Source organism: Cydia strobilella, chromosome 18 (assembly GCF_947568885.1).
Source record: "Cydia strobilella chromosome 18, ilCydStro3.1, whole genome shotgun sequence".
Classification (NCBI taxonomy): Eukaryota; Metazoa; Arthropoda; class Insecta; order Lepidoptera; family Tortricidae; genus Cydia; species Cydia strobilella.
Genome location: NC_086058.1, coordinates 10,295,847 through 10,313,968, shown reverse-complemented (window position 1 = coordinate 10,313,968; position 18,122 = coordinate 10,295,847). Strand labels below are relative to the sequence as shown.

Genomic DNA, 18,122 nt, shown 5'->3' with positions numbered 1-18,122 from the left:
TTACATTTTACGGCTAGTCGAAAAAAAAAACTTCATCAGCTCTGCAGTCTTAATGTGTCAAGTCGATTAGTGAAACCCCTTACATTTTGTCTTAGTTTTGGTTCTTAATTTAACTTCACTATTACATATACCTAATATAATACAGAATACAGACCCTGTATTCTTATACATAAGCATGCCGTAAACATTCAAATAACAAATCGATCATATTGGCAAACAAATATGGTTCCTTATGGTTTATATATTTCCAGAGAATGGTTGTTAAACAAATGAAATTTTGCAGATGTTGTTCCTCGTATTTATCTGCGGGGTATCCTTGACCCAGGCGTTGGACAACGGGCTGGCGCTGACCCCGCCCATGGGCTGGCTGACGTGGCAGCGGTACCGGTGCCTCACCGACTGCACCACGTACCCTGACGAGTGTATAAGGTTCGCAGATGTTGCTACTATTATCTCCTGATGGGTATCAACGACCCAGGCTTTGGACACAGGCTGGCGCTGACCCCGCCCATGGGCTGGCTGACGTGGCAGCGGTACCGGAGCCTCACCGACTGCACCAGGTATCCTGACGAGTGTATAAGGTTCGCATATGTTGCTACATCATCTCCTTATGGGTATCAATGACCCAGGCTTTGGACAACGGGCTGGCGCTGACCCCGCCCATGGGCTGGCTGACGTGGCAGCGGTACCGGTGCCTCACCGACTGCACCACGTACCCTGACGAGTGTATAAGGTTCGCAGATGTTGCTACTATCATCTCCTGATGGGTATCAACGACCCAGGCTTTGGACACAGGCTGGCGCTGACCCCGCCCATGGGCTGGCTGACGTGGCAGCGGTACCGGAGCCTCACCGACTGCACCAGGTATCCTGACGAGTGTATAAGGTTCGCATATGTTGCTACATCATCTCCTGATGGGTATCAATGACCCAGGCTTTGGACAACGGGCTGGCGCTGACCCCGCCCATGGGCTGGCTGACGTGGCAGCGGTACCGGAGCCTCACCGACTGCATCAGGTATCCTGACGAGTGTATAAGGTTCGCATATGTTGCTAATATCATCTCCTGATCGGTATCAATGACCCAGGCTTTGGACAACGGGCTGGCGCTGACCCCGCCCATGGGCTGGCTGACGTGGCAGCGGTACCGGTGCCTCACCGACTGCACCACAGACCCTGACATGTGTATAACCATATTATTATTTATTTATTATTTATTTTAAACTTAACCAACCATAACCATATTCATGCGGATACGGTGTATAATTAATTATTAGTAATGAGCCACTTGCAAAATGTCCTTTTCCAATACGTCCCTTTTCCAAATTGTTCTTTTATCGCAAAATATCCAGATTTTTTCTCGTGCTCTAACACGCGGTAATTTGCGGTTAGTATTTTTTTACACTCTTTTTTGTACGAGCGACCCCATTGTCTTACAATAACAAATAGAATATGGAAGGACGAAGTTGTTATGCTTCAACTGTTCTTTTTTGCATTTATAGATAATAGGTAGTATTAGTAGCCTAGTACCTAGGTATTTTAAGGAAATAGGTCCTATATTTTTTAGTCATTATTAAAATGATTCCAGTGAAAAGCTGATAAAGCGCACAGCAGACATGATGGTGAAGGAAGGGTACCTGGAGGCGGGGTACGACTACATAGGCATCGACGACTGCTGGATGGAGATGAACAGGAGCGCCGGCGGGAAACTCGTTCCGGACCGCGAGCGGTTCCCGAATGGCATGAAGATGCTTGCCAAATATGTACGTAAATCAATCTCATTCATCATTTTTTCGAAAGAAGAAAGTTGTTTTTTTTAAGGTACCTACTCTTAATTCATACTCATGGTTTCATCATGTATCCATCACGCGTATCCATAGAAAGTGCTTTGATGGCAAATCTTTCAAAAGAGGGGACTGGCCCAACCAAAGATTTCCCTTCCTTTCCTGCAATGTTGAGTTGACTGACCTTATAATTACATAAATTCTAGTATTTGTACTAGTGCCTGCCCGTGTACATATCTATTATGTAGATAAATTATTTTTAATAAAATAAGTGGCTATAAAATAAATGTATTCCCGTTGCCAGGGAGATTTTGGGATTATACTAAGCAACTTTTACTATGGGATCAACCCCGAAATCGCGAAAAAAATTTGGCTGTTCCATACAGTTTGGCTGGTCCATTTTCTATGGGAGGGTAAGTTTTTTTTTTCGCGATTTCGTAGTTGGTCCCATAGTCAAAGTTGCTCAGTATAATCCAAAAACCTACCTGGCAACGGGAATGCACTTATTTTTTAGCCAACCTGTATATATATAAATGTAATAACTTCCCTCAGGTTCACAGCAAAGGCCTAAAGTTCGGTATCTACCAGGACTACGGTACGAAGACGTGCGCAGGCTATCCTGGAGTCATGGGACACGAACAAATGGACGTGGACACCCTCGTCAGCTGGGGCGTCGACTACATCAAACTGGACGGCTGTTATTCCAAACCGGAGGAGATGAAAACAGGTACCTCTTGTCTACAGGCAAAGGCCTAAAGTTCGGGATCTAAGAACTAATACGGTATGATAAGACGTGCGGGGAGTCATGGGACGGGAACTAATGGACGAAGATGTTTGTTTGTAATGTTTGCAGGATATCCGGATTTTGGAAGGATGCTGAACAAGACAGGTCGTCCGGTTCTGTATTCCTGCAGTTGGCCTGCTTATCTCGAGCCGGATAGTATTTTGGTAAGTAGTCAGTTCAGTCAACAGGGTCCCATTGGCTAAGTTAATAGTACGCTTAATGATCTTAATAAGGTCGGAAAAATAGGTGAGTGGTCGTGGTCGCCCTGTATAAAAAAAACTTTATTTCAGACAATAGTCCACATAAAAAAATTATTTATAATATAATATTATTATCTAACTTAAACTAAGTATAGAGTAAAGTATAGAGCTAGATGAAAGTTTCAGGCAAAGCAGCTTTAGAATATTGAACTTAACCTTGATCATTTTCATCGTTCAACAGCCGAACTACACAGTGATCGCAAAGAACTGTAATCTATGGCGCAACTGGGACGACATCGAAGACTCTTGGGGGAGTCTCCTAGGCATCATGAATTGGTTCGGCGACAATCAGGAGCGCCTGGCGCCGTTCGCTGGCCCGGGACACTGGAATGACCCTGATATGGTACGCTTAATGCTAAGGTGAAATCAGACGGTTCATTTTGTGTTCATTATTAATTCATCTTCCACTCAAAGTGACACGTGTGAATACAAAATGAACCAAAAGTGAAAAATTAATTCACTAGTGAAATAATCCAACAGTGTTGGATATTTTCATTCGGCATAGATCTTTCACTCGCACTCCGAATGAACAAAAAACGCATTTAACTGATTTGCAAGACCGAAGTGATCCCATAAGTGTTCCGTTTGTCAAAACAAAGTTTTGCACGGAACACTAAAAATTAAGTGTGAACACAGAGTAAATGTTCATCTCGATTTTGCATATTTTTCTCCAATCCTGTGGCTAGTAGTAACTATAGACTTTTTGGAAAAAGCAGGATATGGTAGGTACTCTGTCAAATATTCTACAGTTGTCCTCCAGTAGCGATCGGTTGACAAACTTACTAGGTACATACCTAGAATACCTACGTCCTCTTACATAGCCGCACTGTTTTTTAAATTGCCAATTGCTATTTTTTCATTGGGAACCTGAAATTTGAACTCAATGAATCTTTATCCCTCACCTGTCACCTGTCTGTTAGAACTCATATTCATTTGAAGCGTCATCTTAGTTGGGTGTTGATGTATATGGATCTCATTCGTTACCCTCCATTCTGGAGAGTATGAATGGCGGTACGTCTTGCGACTGTTACAGCTGCGTCGGGTCGGGTGGTCATTTCACTGTCATTTTGGGGACGGTAGAGCGTCTGATGTTTGCCTACTATTACTACGCCGGTAGTAAAACAACACACATCAGACAAACATCAAACATCAGACGCTCTACCGTCCCGTTTGAACAGAGGGCGTTGAGCTTTACGTATTTAGCTTCATTCTGAATTTTTTCCAGTTACTAGTGGGTAACTACGGCCTATCCCTGGACCAGGCGCGGGTACAGATGGCGGTATGGGCGGTGTTGGCAGCGCCGCTCCTCATAAGCGCGGACTTGTCTCGCATGCGGCCGGAATTTAAGGAAATCCTGTTGAACAGAAACATCATCGCCGTCAACCAAGATCCGCTGGGGAAGCAGGGGCTCAGAGTGTATAACGATTCGGTAATAACACTATTATAAGTACTAACATAAGATTAAAGGAGATAACACATATATGGACCGTGCGCGAGTTAGGGTACCTACCCATTCCATTTTGCGGCCTGAATAATAACTTGATATTGATATTTCATGTTCTAAGATCATTTAGGTTTTTATTACTCTCATGGCGCTTTTTAAAGATTATAATGTTTTCAGAAACACCACAGGCAGATCTGGATTCGTCAGCTGTCGGACAACTCGTACGCATTAGCGTTTGTGAGCACCCGCGTCGACGGGGTGCCTTACGCTGTGTCCTTTAGCCATGATGATATGGAATTACCAGCGCAGAACTATAGAGTTCAGGTACTATGCTAAGTATGGGCAATATTGGTGTAGTGCCCATAGAAATCGATTTTCACCGGCTTGCCTAATTAATTTTAAGGGACTTGAGCACTTTTCCAACAGCTCGTGAAGACAAGGAAAGCCAAATTAGTTCTGGCTTGATTTAGGATATTTTTGACAAGCCACCACTGCAGATAGGTTACCCTGCTGGCTGATATGATAGTATAGGCTCCTGAGACCCAGGAGCAGTGGTTTTGATTTTGAATTTGGAACTCTTAGTTACTCTATAAAAGTTCTGAATAGATGGTGGATCAGGGTCTCATCAGGAGGATAAGGACAATACACAATCTGATACTTTCGTGGGCCACTGTTACTGGCGAGGCTCATTACTACTTGTGATCTGCGTAGTTGATTACGGTGCTTATAACTTATATTGCCTATTATGACAATATAGGACTGATCTATCTTACATCCAATAAGTGCTTAGAGTTAGACCAAGATAAGTCTGCAACGATTTTATTACCTGACCTTTTGCTTCAGTATCACTTTTGTCTTTAGGATCTTTATAACGAAGAAGAAGACCGAAAGTTGGGCGCCGATGAGAAATTTACAACGCGAATAAATCCTACAGGTAAAGTAGCAAAGAAATAAATATTGTGGGACAATCCCTACTATTAATATGCAATGGAATTGTCTGTCTGTTACCTTTTTACGCGTAAACTATGCATAAACCGCTGAACCGGCGTCGAATGTTATCGAAAGCCTCTAGCGTAGGTGACGTGGGACATACATTTTATGTGAAATTTAATATGCCTCCCCGATGCTCTCTGATAAATTTAAAAATGAGTTAAAAAAAACGTTATTGGAAAAGACACCCTAATATTAAAACTGTAAACTGTATTTGTATTTACCTTAATTAGTTGTTAAAATAGTTTATAAGGTGTAGTGACAATTAAACAAAAAGATAAAATAATATATCTTTTTTAGGGTTCCGTACCTCAAAAGGAAAAAACGGAACCCTTATAGGATCACTCGTGTGTCTGTCTGTCTGTCCGTCTGTCACAGCCTATTTTCTCCGAAGCTACTGGACCAATTAAGTTAAAATTTAGTACACATATGTAAGTTTGTAACCCAAAGATGGACATGTAACGTAAACAAATTAATTTTAAACACGGGGGCCACTTTTGGGGGGTAAATGAGAAAATTTAAAAATAAAGTTTGTCAAACTATATCGTGTTACATATCAAATGAAAGAGCTCATTGTGAGAATCTCAAATGTATTTTTTTTATAATTTTATGATAAACAGTTTAGAAGTTATTCAAGAAAATAGGCAAAAAATGACCATTCCCCCTTTACCTCCGAAACAACAGGGTCAAAAATTTTGAAAAAAATAGACAAAATAGATCTTTACCTATAGATCACCGGAAAACCTGTTAGAAGTGCGCAGTCAAGCGTGAATCGGACTTAATTACTTATTTAGGTTTTGATCCGACCCCTACGGGTTTTTTAAAGACATTTCACATAAAAAATACATTGTTTAAATTTTGTAATGTACGGAACCCTTGGAACGCGAGTCCGACTCGCACTTGGCCGTTTTTTTTAATAGTCATCATAAACTATCGCCATGCATGTTCGCTTTTCGGATAGTATCTAAGTTTAGTTTTTTAAGTGCATAAATGTTTAAAATGTAGAAATGAGCGCTATCTCGCCAACAAACTGCAATCGCAGTTTGGCGAGGAATATAATTATAAGAAAATTGTTGTGTTGTACTTTGTGATAATAAAAAAAACGGGCAAGTCAGATTGGTATTGTAATAAAGCCATAGACCTTGCAACAAAAACCATCTAAAGCTATCCTCGATACAGGTATAATGACGTATTAAATCGACCGATTAGTTCAAGTGTTCACTGCACCTAATTACCTACTAGTTATCGATACTGAAGCGTCAGCGATGAACTACCTTTTTTTATCTTTTAGGGGTCAAGTTCTTCAAATTCATTCCTGATGGACAGTCGAAGGAAGATTCCATAGACCCTGAAGAAGATACGCTGAAAAATATTAATATTAATGTTGATAATTACTTAGATAAGACTGTTATTGTTGTATAATAACTGTGTTTTATTTTTCTTTGACACCAAGATTACACCCTACATATGTTTCGCTTTCGCTTCCGATGGCGCTACAACCCTTTGTCGGTCTTGGCCTCCTCCACTATCTAACCGTTTGTTTTTTATTTTATTCACTACGCTAATTGTTATTTACTTCATTACGTACATACAAATAGCGGATTGCATAACTATTCGCGGTCGCAAATACATATTAGACTAATACACAAGGGCTGCATCCATTCGGTGAACTCCTTACATTAGAGACTTCTCAAATTCGAGTTGAATTCAGCGATTTTGGCATAAAGAAAAGATAATAGGGTAGATATTTCCTAAGAGGGTCGAATGGATTTATCCGAGTTAGAAGTTAGGCGACAAATGTAGAGTCTTGGTCCGAGACTAGTTCTGTTAATATGGCATTCTATGGTCTGTAAAGTATGCCAATAATACTGTCCTTGCTCTAACAATGTCACCGTTAAGTTGACGGAGTGAAAGTCGAAGGAATTCTTCAATACACAATACACATCACTTTATTGGCCTAGCCACTGTTTGTTTACTGTCCAGTTAGATGTCGATTTTTCTAGAGTTAAAAGCGGCCATAAGTACTAAAACTAAATAAAATATAAGTAAAGAGATGACCTGACTAATACGACAATGAAAAACCTGTTGCTGACTGAAGAACCCTAAAAACAACACTGTCTTTTATACAAAACTCAGTAAAAGTTTAAAGATCGCGATTAATTGATAGGTATGTCAATTAATGCACAAAGCAAATTATCTAAGTAATTCAGCCCCATTACAATTCTTTCATATGCCTAAGGGGTCATTGAACTCATTGACTTCTACAAAATTGAGGTCATTGACCTAATTTTTGAGTTAAGTTGATCGAAATTACCAATTGACACATAAAACACCTGTGAGTTGACGCTCAGTTTTACATCTTACTGCTTGGAGTTACGGTTGTGATTCTCTTGACACGTAAAGATAAAAAGAAAAAGGTATGACACAATTAGAACAATTTGATCCTTACCTAACATAAACGTCACTGTCAAATAGAATGAAAGTCAAAAGCTTTTGTATACCTATTTTACGTCTCTTTGATAAAATTTTGGATCATAACCAAATTATTGTTATTATAATAAGTTGCGCTTTTTTACATCATTCAATTTATGCAATTCATTCAACGTTACGTTCGCATCGTACACCAGCGTAAATACTGTTATTGTTTATTCGCAAAACGTGGAAGAAAGTTAACCGGTTAGTGTCGGCCAGTGTCCCGTCCTCGTAGTAGGTCAATGGCGCGCCCCAACCGGCACCGGCTCGCGTGAGCTGCTGACGTCGCGCTCCAGCCGCGCTCGCTAGGCGCTCAGTCTCCCTCGCACCACCAACCGTTAACCGCGTCACGCGCCGCTCATTCTAACTCGCAATTCGCTTGACGATACTCTACTCGTTTCGAGGAAACACTGCCATAATGGGCGCGAAAGTGGAAAACGTCGGCATACTCGCTATGGAATTATACTTCCCGTCACAATACGTCGATCAAGTGGAATTGGAAAAATTCGACGGCGTGTCCACCGGCAAATACACGATCGGGCTCGGACAGAGCAAAATGGGCTTCTGCTCCGACCGAGAAGACATACAGTCCTTGTGCATCACAGCTGTTCACCGGCTCATAGAACGGAATAATCTGAACCTTCATGACATTGGACGGCTGGAGGTGGGTACGGAGACCATTATAGACAAAAGTAAAAGTGTGAAAACATTCCTCATGACATTGTTTTCCAAAGCGGGAGCCACAGATATAGAAGGAATTGATACAACAAATGCATGTTACGGTGGTACTGCAGCTCTCTTCAATGCAATTAACTGGGTGGAATCATCCTCATGGGATGGCAGAAAGGCCATAGTTGTGGCTGGTGACATTGCAGTGTACGGCAAAGGACCTGCAAGACCTACCGGTGGTGCTGGAGCAGTGGCCATGCTGGTGGGCCCAAATGCACCTTTAGTGTTTGACCGTGGTATAAGAGCTTCATATATGACTCATACATATGATTTTTACAAGCCAGATCTTGCCTCAGAGTTCCCTTTTGTTGATGGCAAGCTATCTGTCAAATGCTACCTCAGTGCTTTAGATAATTGCTATAATTTATTCTGTAAGAAGATGAGGAGGACTGAGCCCGATTTTAAAGGATTGCTGAGTTTAGATGGCATGCTGTTCCATTCACCATACTGTAAGTTAGTTCAGAAATCTTTAGCTAGGGTCTGTTTTAATGACTTTTTAAATACCCCTGAAGAAGACAGGGAGAAGCAATTCCCGGGATTATCAGAGTTCAGTAACAGAAAATTGGAAGATACTTATTTTGACCGTGATCTTGAAAAGGCTTTCATGACATACAGCCAGCAGTTGTTTGATGAGAAAACGAAGCCATCTCTATACATTGCTCGCAACGTTGGCAACATGTACACTCCGTCGTTGTATGGAGGCCTGGTATCCTACCTCATTAGTAAATCACCTGAAGAGTTAATTGGGAAGAAATTTGCTTTATTCTCTTATGGTTCTGGTCTAGCATCTACAATGTTTTCTATTAACATCTGTAATGATATGAGTGCGGGCTCCAAGTTGGAGAAGCTTATCACTTCCCTACATGACACAGTTTCCTACTTAGATAAGAGAGTGAGTGTGGAGCCCAGCAAGTTTTCGGAGCTCATGGAAGTCAGAACAAAGAATTACCACACAGCTCCGTATGAACCGAGTGGGCCCATAGATGTACTGTTCCCTGGTACATACTATCTAGTTAATATTGATGACCAGAGAAGACGCACATATGAGAGGAAGGCTTAGTGTATGAATTGTAGTGGTTTTTTTGTGTTTGGTGAGGGATTGGGTGATGTGGGATTTTTACGCCTTGAGTATTTAATTACCTTTTATTGGGATTTGTCATTTTGCTAAAGTAACTGCATGTAATAAAGTATGGTGCTCTGCAAAACTGCAAAGTGGACATTTTGTTGAATCAACAACTTATAGATATGCTAATTTTCCTTTTGAAAGTCCGTTTGAGTTAGTACTATGATTATTACATCCATTATTTGTATGTAAGTTATTAAAAATCGATCTGAAGTATCTTACAAGTGTTAAAAAGTGGATATTTTGTTGAATCAACATCTTGGGTATGCAAATTTTCCTTTTGAAAGTCCGTTTGAGTTAGTACTATGATTATTACATCCATTATTTGTATGTAAATTATTAAAAATCAATCTGAAGTATCTTATAAGTGTTAGTATGCTGATGTTTTATTGAATTTAAAATTATAGTATTTATGTTAAACAATATATTTTGTTAAACACTGATTTAAACTTTCACGATTATTACTCATTATTATTCACAACGACGGGACTTAATCGCGTTAAATTTTACGATATTAAGTCCCGTCGTTGTGAATAATAATATATTTTGTTGTTGAAATCAGTGTGCAGGTTTTTTTAGGTGCAGTCAAACTGTGCTTAATTTCCATTTGATTATAATATTTATGTTTGTTAATTTATTTATTACTGAAATAGACATTTGAAACTTGAGTGTTTTTATTTTTAATCGGCGACGTGACGATTGTGGAAATTCCATTTGTATTGTTTGAGGGGTTAGAGTACCAAAGGTGCTGAGCGGTTTTTGCAACTCATTACCTCATTGTTAAAAGATCAATATGATATCAATTATGAAGAAGTTTACCTTGTAACTTTGGATTTTCCTTTAGTCAGAGTAAAACTTATCTCAAAATAAAATGAACCTCGTTACTCGTCACGTAAAAGTAAGATAAAGTTACTTGTAATTATTTTTTAACGTTATTTTGAAAAATATAGGTGTACTGGGTTTTCTAGTCTCTTCTAATATACCTAACAAACTTATTACCTAAGGCACCTACGCGAATGTATCAATACGAGAGCAATAGACTTCGCACTTGAATCCGATATCATACCAATCCACTTAATTAGCACTGGCACTAATGATACCTATCTACTGTTCAATTTGCTTATGTAAATAATGTAGATATTCTTATTAATTTCAAGTTCCAACTTTCCAAGCAAATTCAAATCTTCGTCGAAATATCGGGAGCTCACAAATAATACAAAAGGTAATCACGGTCTATATCCCGGTCAATATAAGTCAAGTTCAAATATGACGCAAACTACCTACCCATATCACTCGTACGAAGGGTTGATAAAAAACCTAAACGACAATTAAGTTTCAAAATAATGGTATAAATTCCTTCTGTATCATAATTTGCAATCTTTCTCAATTAAGTATTTAAAAAAATAGTTCGTTTATTTGTTTTTCTAAAAACTATTGAGGTCTGAAGTGAGTCAGTTTTCCATTTTCATGAAAATGGAGAAAACTAAGGATCGAGTTGTCACACAGTTTTAAGTTTAAAAAGGAAAAACGGGAACCTACATTAAAACTCTGTTGCATCGTGCCATAGGGGACTCTACCTTCTTTTAGTACCGTCCGCACTTGGGTAGATGATTTCATACGAAGACGACAAAGCGTCAATGGCGTGTCACAGGAGTTGGAGACCAAATGAGGTGTCTATTACAGAACAGAAACGACCAAGACCATCTACCAAGGGAGACAGCAGAGATTGTAAACAGCTCGCCGGAAAATGTTTTCAATACAGGGTGATTGAAAATTCACCGTATTCCTTGAAAGGGGTTATTCTATGGTTCATACTTGCAATTATTTAAGTCCTGTGAGCCAGGGTTCAAAACTCATTGGTTTTCAAGTTATTTGACTTTTTAGTTTTTTGTTTTGTTTGTTTTAGAGCACAGCCCCATGTACAAGTGATACAACACACATAAGGAGGCAAAGAGTCTCCTTAGAGGTTCAATATCGCCATCATCAGTGTAACTAATACTTACCTCCTATAAGTATTACTTAGATCACTTATAAGTAATACATAATTAAACACTACATTCCCATAAAATATTTATGAGCTCTCCTATTTTATACCATTATTATTTTATACCAGACGCGTGTATTTGCTTGCACTTGACCTCTAAAGAGTCATCGAAGATACCAATCGGAAAGCAGCGTAAGTATAATAATAGGTATAGGCATGTCATATGCGAACGACAAGCACCAGTATTAGCTGATCTCCGACTGCGCTTAGTTGTTATGGGTCTTTTAAGGTGAGCTGTGCGAATTGTTTGCGGGACTCGCAACTCTCGCAAGTGATTAGCTCACGCGGATCACACTAAGTGTAAGGCCTGAGTGGACGCTCGAAGCGGAGCGTTCGGCGGGGCGTGCAGCGTGGCGTCGAGCTCACAAGTGATTTGAGCAGCGTGCACTAAGGCCGCTCCTATACGTTTGCATTTGTTTAACATGCACGCCGCACGCCCCGCCCCGCTGCACGCCCAACTCGAGCGTCCACTCAGGCCTTACACTAATGCAGACGGATCCGCACGCTAATCCGGTGAGTGAGCCAGGCAGCGCTTTGCGCCCGTCCCGCTCGCACACCGGAGCGGCTTCCGCATCCGAATTGCAGGGGCCTAGCCAAGATGACAATCGTAAAATCGAAAAAACGCCAAACAAAAAACAAAATTAAATGTATCGGGATGGCAGACGTTAGGAAAAGTCACGTGACTATTTCCATAGACTATTTAAGTTTCGATTGGCGTTTTCTATCTACGACTGTCATATTAGCTAGGCCCCCAGATCGTCTGAAGGGGACACTCCGCACGACTTGGTTTCATATTGATGTATGGACTCCTTACTACTTTTCATAGGTACAGTAGTCTACTGTGTCCGACCGAGGTAACTAATAGTTCATTGAGATTGAGAGCTCTACATTTTGAGATTGAAATCTCATTTGTCAAAAAGAAAAATACGACATGTTCTTTCCGTGTATAGATGGAATCATATCAATTGAGCTAATGCACTTACCTGTTTACTCAAAGAGTCTCAACAATACAATGCCATTGAGTGGTAAACCACAAATTTGGATAACTACCTCGTAGTAAAAGCAGATTATAACCGCCTTGAAATGTTAGTATAGATTAACGACTCTATTTTTTAACAATAGGCTACAAAATACACTAACTAAATAATGGCTAACATAACCCTTATATGGAAATATTTTCTGGATTAAATAATTTCATTCATTCATTCATTCATAACTTTATTTGCATTTTACAGCCGTCGACACCCAAAACGAATGCACTCTGTAGAAAACCATTTGTTACAACATGTTTTAAGACCATTTTAACCCCATTCAACAAGGAATAAGGTTAAAAATTAAATATACATGCAATGCACTTCTAACTTTTTTTGTAAGTAACTAGTTGGCGGCTACGAGAACAAAAGCAGATAATAGTATTGTAATTATACAATGCCATTGTTAGTACAGGTAAGTGCATTAGCTCAGTTGATATGATTCGATCTGTACCCTTCATCTTCAACTTCATACTATACCTAGACCTACATTGAAATATTGATCAGCCCTTGAACTTTCTAACGTTGATGATGAACGTTTTACTGTCGAGTAACGTGCCCAAATTGTCACGTCACGTCATGTTTATTTTGTCGTTCATCATTATCTGTCACGTTCATTTTCAACTTTAACCCTCTCGTTCATATCATATAATATCATAAAATACTAGAGTACCACCTCTACCGTGACATATATGACATGAATTAAGTTTAAACTTTCGTAGCGACTCATTATAGTATTCCGTGCCTATGTGTACCTATGTGAATTCTTTGCCATTGCTTTACTTAAATGTAGGTATGAGATATACTTAAATGTATATGAGATTGAAAATACCCTAAAAAATACCTATGCATCTACTAGTATTTAGAAGTCATGCATGAGCATGAAGCAAATATTTTTAAGCTGCAACACCGAGTAAGGCGCTCTACGTGTCTCGCCTGCATTATTCCGCCGTAGCCGACGAGGTGGTGGAACTGGTGGAATATGTTCGCCGGAAGACTGCCTACACGCTGAGGGTGCATAGTTGCAGTCGCGCCACTACGTGCACTTTAGTTCGTTTTTGATGCGCGTGTCGCGGCCGCTGCAGGACATAATCGCAAGCGCGGATTTCTGGCCGAAGGTTGTGGTGTTTCGACGGTTCCGGGGCAACCTGCCGAATCCTACGCCGAGTCAGACACCGCAACGGAGCCACGCTGTTACGTCGTCGTCACCCATTGTTATTGTTTGTGTTTTCTCGTATCTTTGTATTTTTATTTGTTTTGTAGTTCGCAGTGCCTTAGTAGTAATACTGTAAAATGCTGTGTAACTAATTAGAATTAAAAAAATGTGCAACTAACTTATAGTATATAGATGAGTACCTACCTACCTAGTTTATGTACTTACCTACCTACCCAGTTTAGATAGTGATTGTGATTTACGACATTTTGTATTTAAGGCAATACATGTAATTGCAAGTCATAAAGATACCCTTACTTATCAAATATCAATTTATTGACTAATTAGGAGGATTTAGATGTAAAACAGTGTCAATAAAATTTTGTCTACATATCGCTGTCGCTTCCATTGCACTAATAATTGCTATTTCAAGTTAGTTTTTAGTTGTGACAAAATACGAGCCTATAGTTGCAATCGCTGCGTGGCGCTGTCATCGTGCACGGTCCCATTATACGTTACGGAGCATTAGTCAGATCAGTTGCAGCGATAACCTCCGCCCTCCGAGACTATTCCTAGCTAGTAAAGTAACTTGGGTCTTGCTTACGTCAGTACCTATTGATCATCTATGGAAATGAATATGAATTACCGGATGTGAACTGCCGGGTCAAAGGGGAAAGTCAGTATCATATTATAATAAAACTAGCGACGCCCCAGCTTCGCACGGGTTACACAAAACCTTAACAAATTATACACCTAAACCTTCCTCAAGAATCACTCTATTGATAGCTGAAAACCGCATGAAAATCCGTTCAGTAGTTTTTGAGTTTATCGCGAACAGACATAGACAGATGCGGTGGGGGACTTTGTTTTTGGGTGATGTACCTATATGTGTACCTACCGCCTACTTTCGACACAACTGGTGCAACTGCGGCGAAGAGGCCCAAACCATAGAGCATATTGACGTCAGCAAAAGACCGGTGGAGGACTGGCGTGCCTAGAAAAGCGGCCGGCGCGCCTATGGCAGAAGAGCCCGCCCTTCGTGTGTCTTGGTCGTGTGAAATGGTATTTTCACTAGCTTTCATCATATTGACGTAGTAAGAAGAAAAAATCAATCCCCCTCCCTTTTTTCAATAGCAGGCTCCATTTACAAAATTTGTATAGCCTATGTCACTACCACAATTCTGACGAATTCAACCACATGTCATATGCATATGAAATGTGTGATAATGTGTAATATGAAATATTATTATAAATAAATGAGTATGAGTATGAGTATGTCAAAAATCGTCCAGTCGTCTGGGCTGTAGGGCGTGCCAAATAAATACATACCCACGCTCGAAAAACATTACCCTCCTTCTGATGCAGTCGGGTAATGTATTTTGAGCGTGGGTATGTATGTCCATTTATTTGGCAACAGCCTAAACGGTTGGACGGTTTTTGACATAATGAGGTGAGGTTGAATTCGAGGTAATTATGGTAGTAACAAAGGCCGCGGTTTTGCAGCGCCTTAGGTATGTTCGCGGAGGCGCGCGTGGATTGTTTCTACGCCACCATGCGCAAGAGGGCTTGGTCAGCTGCCTGCCGCGTGCGCACCAATGGCAGCGCCCTACTAGCGGTTGTCGCGGACCGACTACTTGACTCTCCATTTGTGAGGTGAGACACTGGTTGTCATTGCATGCACCAGTGTCTCAAAACTGGGCGAAATAAGAGATATATATATTTATAATAAATGTATAATATTAATTGATTTATCGGAGACATGTTAATGATTTTACTTTTGACATTAAATTAAATTGAAATAATAATACAATACAATAATATAATATAATATGTTTATATTTTTCTATATCTTCTTTCTCCGTGCCTCTTCCCATTTACTTGGGGTCGGCCCTCTGAATATGTTTTCGCCATTTGGCTCTGTCAAAGTAGGTTGCTGGTAATTTTTGTGATTGCTTCTCTAGGTTTCTCCACCAGGTGGCTTTTGGGCGTCCTGGTAGTTGTTTATTTTTCTATATCTTAATTATATTTTCTGACATGTTTCCCATAGGTCAATAGAATTTGTATTTTAATTTTAATTAATTTTAATTTTATTCTTAATTTCAATTTTAATGTTTCACTGCTTTTATGAGCCATGTTGCTTGAAATAAAGTATTAATAATAAATAATATATAAATTTTGTAAATGGCGCCCGCTAATGAAAAAAAGGAAGGGGGTTGTTTTTTTTTCTTACTATAGCAATATGGGTACCAAATGAAAGCTAGTGAAAAGCCATTTCAAAAATATATGTAAACAGTCAAGTTTTTTATTTGTTTTAATAATAGTTGCAGTTTAATGTAACAGAAAATTATACTGTTATTCAGCTTGATGTACTTTTTTATTTTTGGATATATCTGGTTTATTATTTTTTGACATTACATAGAGAATATTCACAGTCACTCGGTATGTATTTTGGAATAATCCATTCAGTAATTTTCAATTTAGAGCAGTTTTTATGAAAAATGCCCAATTTATCACTTGGTCCATATAACATATACATTCATGAAAACCCAAGATAATAAATACTTCAGAGAACAATGTCATATGTGCCCACGAATACCAATGTTACTTGTGGCATTTTATCTTCAGGGTGTGATATAATTAATCTAAATATATAAGTCTTTGTCTTGGACAATGTGGGCATATGCTTCTTTGTTGGAGCACACGACAGGTGAGCTATTCTAATCAAATTTTAATAAAGAATACGATACATTTTAAGTGTGTTTTTAAATAGTTTACTGGGTGCAAGGTGCCTACGCAAATTGTTCTCCTAGTGGTTTAAAAAAGTAAACAGACTGATATACGATCTTATTGGAATTATACGTATATTTCTTCTAAAGATCTAACGTTTAAATTGGAGTAAATATACAATATTATATATGACTTACAGGTTCATGTCTAATCTTATACATAAATATAGGGATTCCTTTTATTGTCATGAATTTATGATTATTTTCTTCCGCTTTCTTAACTAGCATTTGTTCCATTTGTTTCAGCATCTTTACCCAAAGCATAATTTTCAGTGCTTTAACATATTTTAAAATTTCAGATATAATCAGAAACCATGAAACTCCTTCTGACTGTTGTGGCCCTCGCGGCCGTCACCCACGGCGCTCCCACCTCCTCCCAGACCATGGAGATCAGCGCCAACGGCGTGTCTGGAAGCGTCCTCAACATCCCCCTCGTCGAGATCATCGTCAACATGATCAGCAATGAAGCCGTAGCCCCCGGGACTGTCAACGAACCTGTTATTGAAGCCGAGCCTGTCTTAGTTGTGGATGACGTTCAACTCCCCACGCCTGTGATCGTCGTGGACCACCCCGAGGTTAACCCCATTGACGTTATCTCTGTCAACCCCACGCCTGTAATCGTCGTGGACCAGCCCGAGGTTAACCCCATTGACGTTATCTCTGTCAACCCCACGCCTGTGATCGTCGTGGACCAGCCCGAGGTTAACCCCATTGACGTTATCTCTGTCAACCCCATGCCTGTGATCGTCGTAGACCAGCCCGAGGTTAACCCCATTGACGTTATCTCTGTCAACCCCGCGCCAGCACCCATTGTGGTGGAGCACCCAGAGATTAACCCCATTGACGTTATCGCTGTCAACCCTATGCCCGCGCCCGCGCCTGCCCCCGCCCCCGCTGCACCTGCCCCCGCTGAGGTAGTGCCTAGTCCTACCCCAGTGGATGTCGTGCCTATGCCCGCCGAGATCGTCGAGGTCCCAGCCCCTGAAGCCGAGGCCGCTGAAGGCAGCAGCCAGATCATCAACGTGATGCTGAACTTCATCTTCGGCGCGAGCGGCTCGTTGTCCTCGGTTGAGGTGCCTACTAACATTATCCCCCAGGTGGTCGGCGCTCCCCGTGTCTAAAGATTAAACTCTAATAAGTTTATATGGCATTTATGAAATAATAAATAAATAAAAATAAACTCTATTTCTAAGCTCGGGTGTTTATATCGCAACATTACCTACTATAAGTTGAATATTGGGCATTTGATCGATTATTACGTGTACGTGCAAGTTTTTAACATTGAGGTATTGGTGAATGTATTGTATAAATAATGGTTCAAATAAAATAAGGCTAATTTATTACCGATATTGGATAGTAAAAAAACCCAGCTAAGTGCGAGTCGGACTGCCGTTCCAAGGGTTCCGTGCATTACACAATTTTTAACAGTGTATTTTTTTTATGTGAAACGTGAGTAAAATGTCTTTAATAAACCCGTAGGAGTCTGATCAAAAACTAAGTAATTAAGACCGAATCACGTTTGAC

At 40.1% G+C, this 18,122-nt stretch overlaps 3 protein-coding genes across 4 annotated transcripts; all 3 read left to right on the top strand.

Moving 5' to 3' along the window:
* Positions 1–802: 802 nt before the first annotated feature.
* LOC134749219 (alpha-N-acetylgalactosaminidase) lies at positions 803–6,707 on the top strand. Of its 2 annotated transcripts, none has more exons than XM_063684105.1 (9): positions 803–885; positions 1,587–1,761; positions 2,335–2,509; positions 2,636–2,730; positions 3,008–3,169; positions 4,052–4,255; positions 4,448–4,594; positions 5,132–5,204; positions 6,552–6,707. In XM_063684105.1, the coding sequence occupies exons 1-9, from the start codon at positions 815–817 to the stop codon at positions 6,680–6,682; spliced, it is 1,233 nt and encodes a 410-aa protein (XP_063540175.1). In that variant the 5' UTR covers positions 803–814; the 3' UTR covers positions 6,683–6,707. The 2 variants fall into 2 exon arrangements, with proteins under 2 accessions (XP_063540175.1, XP_063540174.1); XM_063684104.1 differs by lacking the exon at positions 803–885 and adding an exon at positions 918–1,037.
* A 1,075-nt stretch (positions 6,708–7,782) lies between these two features.
* Positions 7,783–10,252, top strand: LOC134749217 (hydroxymethylglutaryl-CoA synthase 1). Its single transcript, XM_063684101.1, has one exon. It carries the CDS (start codon positions 8,151–8,153, stop codon positions 9,519–9,521), a length of 1,371 nt encoding a protein of 456 aa, XP_063540171.1. The 5' UTR covers positions 7,783–8,150; the 3' UTR covers positions 9,522–10,252.
* Positions 10,253–16,880: 6,628 nt separating this feature from the next.
* On the top strand, positions 16,881–17,762 carry LOC134749375 (E3 ubiquitin-protein ligase RNF12-B-like). Its single transcript, XM_063684295.1, has 2 exons — positions 16,881–17,173; positions 17,429–17,762. The coding sequence occupies exons 1-2, from the start codon at positions 16,913–16,915 to the stop codon at positions 17,717–17,719; spliced, it is 552 nt and encodes a 183-aa protein (XP_063540365.1). The 5' UTR covers positions 16,881–16,912; the 3' UTR covers positions 17,720–17,762.
* The last annotated feature ends 360 nt before the right edge of the window (positions 17,763–18,122 follow it).